This window comes from Beta vulgaris, chromosome 4 (genome assembly GCF_026745355.1).
Source record: "Beta vulgaris subsp. vulgaris cultivar EL10 chromosome 4, EL10.2, whole genome shotgun sequence".
NCBI classification, from domain to species: Eukaryota; Viridiplantae; Streptophyta; class Magnoliopsida; order Caryophyllales; family Amaranthaceae; genus Beta; species Beta vulgaris.
In genome coordinates this window covers 12,575,017-12,583,630 of record NC_079205.1, presented here as the reverse complement: position 1 = coordinate 12,583,630, position 8,614 = coordinate 12,575,017, and the positions used below count along the sequence as shown (strand labels likewise).

The 8,614-nt window shown below is 34.8% G+C and overlaps 1 protein-coding gene and 1 long non-coding RNA gene across 4 annotated transcripts; one reads left to right on the top strand and one right to left on the bottom strand.

The window, feature by feature from the left end:
• The first annotated feature begins 392 nt into the window (after positions 1-392).
• On the top strand, positions 393-3,825 carry LOC104891494 (probable protein phosphatase 2C 39). 3 transcript variants are annotated; one of them, XM_019249121.3, is made up of 6 exons: positions 416-553; positions 755-810; positions 1,958-2,212; positions 2,589-2,865; positions 3,002-3,156; positions 3,471-3,825. In XM_019249121.3, the coding sequence occupies exons 2-6, from the start codon at positions 796-798 to the stop codon at positions 3,609-3,611; spliced, it is 843 nt and encodes a 280-aa protein (XP_019104666.1). In that variant the 5' UTR covers positions 416-553; positions 755-795; the 3' UTR covers positions 3,612-3,825. The 3 variants fall into 3 exon arrangements, with proteins under 3 accessions (XP_010675498.1, XP_019104666.1, XP_048498756.1); XM_010677196.4 differs by lacking the exon at positions 755-810 and having other exon boundaries at positions 393-553; XM_048642799.1 differs by lacking the exons at positions 416-553; positions 755-810 and adding an exon at positions 1,628-1,725.
• On the bottom strand, positions 3,575-4,346 carry LOC104891493 (uncharacterized). Its single transcript, XR_789807.4, has 2 exons — positions 4,240-4,346; positions 3,575-4,064 (listed from the first exon to the last, which is right to left on the bottom strand). It is a non-coding gene; the product is annotated as an uncharacterized LOC104891493 (long non-coding RNA).
• Between the last annotated feature and the right edge of the window lie 4,268 nt (positions 4,347-8,614).

Sequence of the window (8,614 nt, the reverse complement as noted above, 5' to 3'; positions counted from 1 at the left end):
GATATTATGAAACTACACATTGAGAGGAATCTAACAAGATCCCACGTGAATATGTTTTTTTATATATACAAATGAGAATATTCGGTCAAAAATGTTAAAGTTTGATCCACAAAAATTGAAGTAGGCACTATATTATAAAACGGAGGGTGTATATATTAAATGCAACTAATTAGTCTGTACCGAGTTCATACGAGTTTGTTTTTATAATAGTTAAATGAAAAGTACCCAAATACAGAATACTTATAGTAAATGTTTAACGGTTACACATTTATAGAGCTCATAATTAGAAGGGACATCTGTCCAATGGAATTCAGCAATTTTATAGTATCAACTTGAATAGATGTCGTGTCGAATGGTGAAAGACTTAAAAGCCCATTTGTCAATCAATTACCAACTTTTCAACTGCTGAGTGCTGACTAAACTTATGTCTTTTTCTCTCTCTCTTATTCTTGTTCCTATCCCTTAGGCTATTCGTGGTTGCTCTGCTTCAACTTTCCAATACCCTTCACGAGAAGCCATGACTAATGGTAAAGATTTTCTTAGCAAAGTTAAGGTATTCATTCTAATTATTTCTACCCACATACTTTATTTTACTTAATATAGATTCAATTATTCTTGTTTATGTTTTTCCTTCCGTTTGTGTTATGCATCTGGGTAATTTAAGTGAAATTTGTTGATCTTTTTTCTAAAATCTTCAAGCATGAAGTATTATTAATGATATTGATTATTTACTATTTCTGCCAATAAAATTTAGGAAACAAGTTTGGAAATATATTTTAGGTGTGGGCTTTCATCATGGATAGTTCTCAGGTGACCATTTTCCATTTTAGAATTATTATCTATTTCATCATCTGTCATGCTTTGTTGATTTTGGTTCATTCTATGACATTCTTTTATGGATTCTTAGCTCATTTGTTGAAGTTGTAAGAATTATCTTGTGAGTTGTCACCTTATAATAATTGCTTGAATGAAGGTGATCTAGTCTGAAATTTTCGAACTTTTTATTTTGGCCTCGTATGATGTTTTTGATGTGTGTAAGATATACCTCATGATAGGATAATATGTTGTTTTTGTGCCTTTGAATTGATATGGAAACTAGAAAATGTAGTTTCTAATATTCAGTTGTCAGTTTTCCAAATTGACATGTTTAGTATAAGTATAATGAACTTTAAGTTTATTATACTTCTTATATCATATGACCTTTTACATTCATAAAACCAAAATTGGAAAGTGCGGGTGATCCTGAACAACCCATTAGATATTAGCAAAATGTTGTGGTCAAAGTAGGGTATTTGGCTAATGCAAAAGTTCAATTGTTGTAATTAAATTGGAACGGATGGAGTAATAGCAAAATATGCTGAATGAAGTTGGCATCTAGTCTTTGCTTATGCTCATTCAACATGTGTCCAAGACACTTGTGAATTTTGTTCTTTAACTTATAGCGCAGTATGCACATTTTCTGTGATGCTTTCTTGCAGCTTTCGGAAGTTATTTATTGGTTCTAAGTATAGAGTTTAGGTTCCAATGCAACCATTCCAATCATATAAACATGAAAGTTAGAAGGTCGTTTTGTGGATAAGATAGATTTAATGGTGATCTTATGCACTTCCATATGCCACCATTGCAGAAAGTTGACTCTGGGCTTGAGAAAGTGGTAGAAATGTAGGACATATGCAAACCTATTTTTTAGCCGTTGGGCAGACTTATCCTTTGCTACTTCAGCGGGTGAGTCCTTTGATAGCTACTTCTTTTCTTACAGAGCTCTTAGAGCGAGGGGCTAATAGGAATGAGGCATTGTCCTTGTTCTCAAGAAGTTAAAGGGATAATCTAAACCACCTCAAAGTTGGGTTATTGTAACAGGCTTTCATAGTCCTTGCAAGAAAGTGCTTAAGTTTTTGGGCAATACGACTCTTAGCTTTTCGCAAGCTACATGTATGACACAAGTTTTTTACTGCAGGAAAAGGTTGGTCTAGGCTCTACTGCAGCTTCTGCAGAAACTGGAAAAGGGAAGAGCAAGATATCAAAGCATGTTACACATGGCTATGACACGGCGAAGGGAAAATCGGCTCATCCGATGGAGGATTACGTTTTTGCAGAATTTAAGCAGGTGGATGATAATGAGCTTGGTCTCTTTGCTATATTTGATGGTCATGTGAGCCAAGAGGTTCCTGATTATCTGAGATCCAATTTATTCAACAACATATTGAAAGAGGTACATATCATGTGTTTCTATGACTCATTAATATCCATTTGAACTCTAATATTCAAAGGTTTACACTTTACTCTGCTTTAGCTTTATTCCAAATTATACATGTATGTGAAATTCCAATGATTTGTCTACGGAAGTTCAATAGTATTTCCAAAATAATTTTGTGTATTGGTGACAAAATGTAGGCGCATTGAATAGTTTTAGAATGTAGTACTAAAAGGAAAATGCATTCTATTAATCTTTAATCCTTGTTTGGTTAGCCATGGAAAGTGTTCCCTTGAATTAGTACTTCTTACTTCTTAGTAAATTATTTTCTGTGCATGAGGCTTGCTGTTTCTTGGTAATGACTATATTCCATGTTTCACATGACTTAAAACAGCCCGATTTTTGGAATGAGACTGAGAATGCTGTCAGAAGAGCTTATCAGATAACTGACGAGAAAATTTTGAAAAAATCAGCTGACTTAGGAAAAGGAGGCTCGACTGCAGTTACAGCAATTCTTATTAATTGTCAAAAACTAGTGGTGGCGAACATTGGGGACTCGAGGGCAGTAATATGCCGAAATGGAAAGGCTAAACAGCTATCAGTCGACCATGAACCAGATGGAGAAAGGAAGGATATTGAAGATCGGGGTGGTTTTGTCACCAAGTTTCCAGGTTTATGTCAATTATTTGTTGCATTTTCACCAATTAGTTGATGTAAATAGGATCTATCATATAAGCATAACAATCGTAATATCAGGTCATGCTTATTATGTGAGCTCTCGAAGATAAATCGACATGATTGTTTCAGGGGACGTGGCACGTGTTGACGGGCAATTGGCAGTGGCAAGAGCATTTGGTGACAAGACCATAAAGGATCATCTTAGTTCAGAACCGCATGTAACCGTTGAGATGATAGATGACGATACTGAGTTTGTTATTTTGGCTAGCGATGGGATCTGGCATGTTAGTCCTCTCCTAATTTTACAGGATCCTCCTTAGTTCTTACTATACAACATAGTCTTTTCTTCTTGTTATCCTTTAACTTTTTTATCCTTAAGGGTGCGTTTTCTTATCCTTCGTATAATATGTCATATGGATCAGTTATTTCAGTCTATTATTAATATAAGTTGAAATCAACGGTCATCAGGTCTAATTAAGTTGAATAAGTTTTGGTGAAGGTAACGCACCCCTATAGTGATCTTTGAAGTAGATTGAAAAGCATGAAAAAATTGAATAGTGTATGCTGCCTTTATGCTAATACTTAGAATTATTCATAGGTAATGAACAATCAAGAAGCGGTGGACTGCGTTAAGGATGTGAAGGAAGCTCGTGCCGCTGCAAAAGCTTTGATTGAGGAAGCTCTAAAAAGGAACAGTACTGATGACATTTCAGTGGTAGTTGTGAGGCTTCAGATGTAAATGTTATGGAAGATCACATCTGCTGCGTGAATTGTAAGGTTTAAATCTTGTCATTTATACTTGTTTGAAGATGGAAAGAGTGTTTCTTAGCTGCTGCTTGTGAACCAGTAGAATCCTTCCTGTTTTGCATTAGTTTTTACTAATCATATTGCATCAAGTTCAGCAAAATATGGAAGCATTTTAGCTTTATGATCAATAAAATTAAATTTTCAAACTGTAACAGAAATATAACAAACGAAAATATTTAGCGATGTTATTACATAAATCTACATTGGATTTTGATATGATACCCGAATGCTCATACTCTTGCTCCTCTTTAGCAGCAGCAGCTTCTTGTACTCTTAGTTAAGGTGGAAGTACCTCTATGTGAAAAAAATTTACGGTAACTTGCTGAGATCTTAGGATGCTTATTGTTGATCCATGCAAATCCCAACATTTGGGTGCACTACAGTGCTGCAGAGTAATTTGGAAATATTATGAATAATTTCATGAAAATACAGTCCGAAAGAAAAATATAAATGTAGATAAAAGAAAAGCATGATGAAGAAGCAGCAACTAAACTAAGAGTACAAGAAGCTGCTGCTGCTAAAGATATATGAAAGTACAAGAAGCATCTACTTTCGCCAACCTGATAATGTCGACTTCCTCTATTCTTGCCTCTATCGCCACATCTCAATTACCGGATGTTCACTAAAACGGTTCATGATATATAAAAGTAAGAAAACTAAAGAAATGTAGTTTCCATTAGTTTCTACTAATACAGGAGGTTGAGTCAGACAGTTAGTGATATGGTGTGGCTGCTAAGCATTTTGGGTACTTATGTTCCTAGTCTCATTAAACTATTCTGTGGCTGTGTGGCTGCTCAAGGTATTGCGAAAATCCTGAGGAGTACACATCTCAAGCTAGATGTATATTGACTGGTTTCTTTGCAAACAGTTCATGTCAATTTGTTTTACTTGCTCTTGTGCTAGTGGATCATATGATCAATGTTATTTATAGTAGGAAAAATACAAGAGGGGAGGGGGGTCGGGTGGGTTTAAATTGTATTTTTAGACATGAACGTACTTTTTTGCGGAATTGTAAAATTTTTTTAAAAAAACAAGCTAAAGGAACAGAAGAGATTGTTACGAGGAAAAACTTCTTGGGCCCAACAAGAAGAAACAACATCGACTATTAGAGATTTTAAATTCAACACTTTCATTAATTAGGTCAAACAACTTTGTTACAACTTAATTCTATTTACGGGCTACATTTTGAATTCTTAAATTAAAGTTCCTGAACAGTGGTTCTCTTAATAGATGTTTCTTTCAGCTTGACTTGAAGTTTTCTCACTTTAACTAGCTTCACTCAAAGCTTCTCTCTTACAAAACTTCACTCAAATTCCTCTTATCCAAAATCAAAATTACAACGGTCAATAATAGCTTAGCGGAATAGAGTAAGAAAGCAAAGAATATATGGCTTTTATAAGAGATGAAAGCACGACATTTTACTTAGTTAAACTCACTAAATCACTTGGTCAGACATATATTGGAAATTACTTAGAAATTAGTATCTATAGCAGTGATTACTTAGAATGTGAGATTAAAACATGAGTTAGTGGTAAAAACATTATCACATAATGTTTCTCAATTAGAGGAACACGTTCGTATTTGACAACCATGATCTATGTTGATGGCCAACAGTGCGGGCCAATCCAGCCCATCCAACCCAGCCCACGTCGTGGACCATGTGGGCTGGACTCGCAAAAAGCCCGATCCAGCCCAGCTCGAACCGTGAAATTGGTGGGTGGGCTGTGGGCCAGATTTCTTGAGCTTAGCCCACTAAAGCCCACTACTAAAACCGCCCAGCCCGGACCACGAAATCGGTCTAGCCCAACTCATGAACCAGACCAGCCCGATCCAAGTTATTATTGAACCAAATTGTGTATATTTTAATCAAATTGTATATATTTTAATCAAATTGCATGTATTATAATTCAATCAAATTTTAAAATAATGAAACTATTCAGTAATTTTAATAATTGTATATATTTTTATTCATTTTAAAGATTTTATATAACAATAATGAATAATTTCAATGATTAAATAATTTTGAAAAAAGATATCTCAAGCTGGCCCGCTAGCCCGGTCCAGCCCACTAGACTCACGAGCCGCCAGAACCGCTTCCCGAACCGTGAAAATCGGTAACAGACCAGTGTGGGCCAAGACTTTTCAGCCCGCGGACCAACCCACCCAACCCATGCCCGCACCAGTGGCCATCACTAGTGTTATGAAAATTTTATTGCTTCCTTAGATTTAGCAATCACTTAGGCAGTAAACCAAGAATATGATTTACTTAAAAAAGTATTTTAATTAATAAAATCAAAATTAAATTCTTTTATCAAAATATTATCTATAAAAATATTTTTCATAAATCTAAAAAGGATTTTTGTTATCTAATAAAAATAAAATCTTTTTCTGAAAAAGATATTTCTTAAATTTAGATTTTTACTTAAATAAAACGGTTTTCTATAATTTAGGCATAAATCACTCAAGCGACATTATTAATAGTTGTACCGCTTCATCATGAGTCCAAGTTCCTCTTAATAATTAGTTCTTTTAACTTAATATGACAGTGTCAGTTCGTCTGTATCTTACAAAGGAACATATGCTCGTTTTCATTTTAAATTGTCACAGTCTTTTATCAATTCTTACTCATTCCTTTACATTGAAACTAGAAGCATAAGACCTTGCTTTGGTCTTTTTGTTCCAACGATTCTCTAGTACCAATTCCTTGAGTATCTTCACTTAATCTTCAAAATCCAAACTTAATTTCTTCTTTGATTTAGTATTCTCTTTGCTCCTTTCATTGATACCTTGTAAAATCTATTCACTTAACAACTTGTTAGTTCAATACTTAGTTTGTATCTTTGTTCCTTTATCATCATCAAAATTAGGGTTCAACAATTTCTCCCTTTTTGATAATGGCAATAAAGTTACAAACTAAGGGAAATTAAATAACAAATAACTTGAGGAAATGAAAGGCTCAAATAAAATAATATTTTATAATTTTTAATAAGGCAGATTATGGATTTTTAATTTTTTTTTCAATTTTTCAAAATTTTCAACTTAGTTTGCTTCCAGCATCTTTTTCTCCTTTGTCATCCTAAAAAAGATCAAACTCTTGGTGATTTTAGAAAACTGATATGTTCAAGAACGTTTGGACCAATAACAAGCACAAAAAAATAGTTAAATTAGGAAGTTGAAAGGTTAGACTTGCTCAAACATCAATCACATAATACTAGCCATTTCAAGTAAGAAATTATGCAATTAAATCACAAATGAAGACAAATTTAGCAGAAGTTATCATATTTATAGCACTTGTTCCATAGAAGTACAAAAGAGAAAAGGAAGAAAATAAAAGCTAAGAGTTCTTGTTCCTTGAAGAGATACATGAACTAAACATGAGGGAGAAAAGGGGAGTTGTGTTCCTCTTTTACTTCTTCTTCAACCACCTCCTCCAACTTCTACATCACCTCCTCATGATGCCCATCAAGTTGCTTCTCAAAGTGTTGATTGTTGGGGTCATCATCTTCATATTCTTTTGTTGTTCGATCACCGTATCACTAAGGACTTTCATTAGACCCATCATCTTATTAGTTTTACCATACAATGTCTAATGCAGGTGATTGTAGAACTTGATCATATGTTGAACAGGGAGGCATACCTCATTTACCCAACCAAAATTATGCAAAGGAATTTATTCCTTTTCCTTTGAACTAGAGTCACTGGAGGGTTTACGTGGAGGAACGAGGGTGTCTGCTTGGGATGGTCCTGTTGTTCCTGTGAGAGGAACATAAGGTGAAGTGGTGGTGTAGAGTGAAGGAAAAAATGGAGGTTGTGGTGGAATGTCAGTGGATGTAGAGGAGAAATAGTTTGGTTCATTCATTGCAACCTTCATTTGTTCATAACTGGAAGGAACATAGAAGGAGGAGAGAGAGATGGAGGGAACTGTAGGTAGGGTAATTGGTATTTTTTGGTGAGGATAGAGGAGTAGGATCCTTAGGTGAGTTTTTAGTGAGTTGCTCTTCATATGATAGAACTAAATGAGAATCCTGATTTGAAGGAACAAGTGCAGTTTTAATTCGCAACCTAGAATTTTGCCTAACTCTCTTAGGAACAGGAGGGGTAGGTTTTTTGGCAACTATTTTTTAGCGCTTGGGTGGTTGTTCCTTTGGTTAAATATGGTCAGGAACTTGTTGATCCAACATTACCTCCACTAATTCTTCTTCTACTGCCTTAGGTAGTTGTCTCTTTTAAGAGGAACTAGAAGTTATGTGCCCTTGGGTCAAAATTCCTTCTTCGACTGAGAGGTCCATGCCAAACAGAGCCTTCTTATTCAATATATTACCTTGATTAATTTTCAAGGTAGGCCAATCAATGGACTTGACTTTGAAGTGGGAGAAAAAAGAAGTGATGGGTGCTCCATACCCAACAACACAATGGTTCTCAATACAGTGAGTTAGTTGTTGGATAAAGAGAGAAGGAAAGTTTATTTGAATGTAGTGGTCGAGGCAGAACATGTAACACATATCTAGGAGACCCAATTCATTCTTCTTTCCAGTTCGACGAATGAGTGCCCTCCAAACAATATTAAACAGAATTTTATGAACTGGAGGAAGAAGGTTGTGATTGATCTTAGTTTGGCCACCAGTTCCCAAAAGATTGGATGATGTCATCTTCGAAGAAATTCAAAAATGTGAAAGTTCACTTCTTCTTAGAATACCAATCAATTCCTTTACAAGGAACTTCTCATATTTTTCCTAAAGTTTTTTGAAAAATTTTATTTTCTTCCCCCTAACTTTAACAGTACATACGCCATCAGTATTGATGAAGTTTGCATAAAACTCATCTATAGCTAAATGAACCAAAGCATTGTTAAATCTGGTTTCAAAAAGGTATTATTCCATACGTTGTTCCTTTAGGATTTGAAGAAGTTCATTGAATTGAACTTGCTTGTTCCAT

What these genes read in the sequence shown, in the direction of transcription:
- LOC104891494 (XM_048642799.1), top strand. Translation starts at nt 1,672, where the DNA reads ATGCAAACCTATTTTTTAGCCGTTGGGCAGACTTATCCTTTGCTACTT. An exon ending in ATCCTTTGCTACTTCAGCGG is followed by an intron (nt 1,726 to 1,957) that starts GTGAGTCCTTTG and finishes TTTTTACTGCAG; the next exon opens with GAAAAGGTTGGTCTAGGCTC. An exon ending in CTAGCGATGGGATCTGGCAT is followed by an intron (nt 3,157 to 3,470) that starts GTTAGTCCTCTC and finishes AATTATTCATAG; the next exon opens with GTAATGAACAATCAAGAAGC.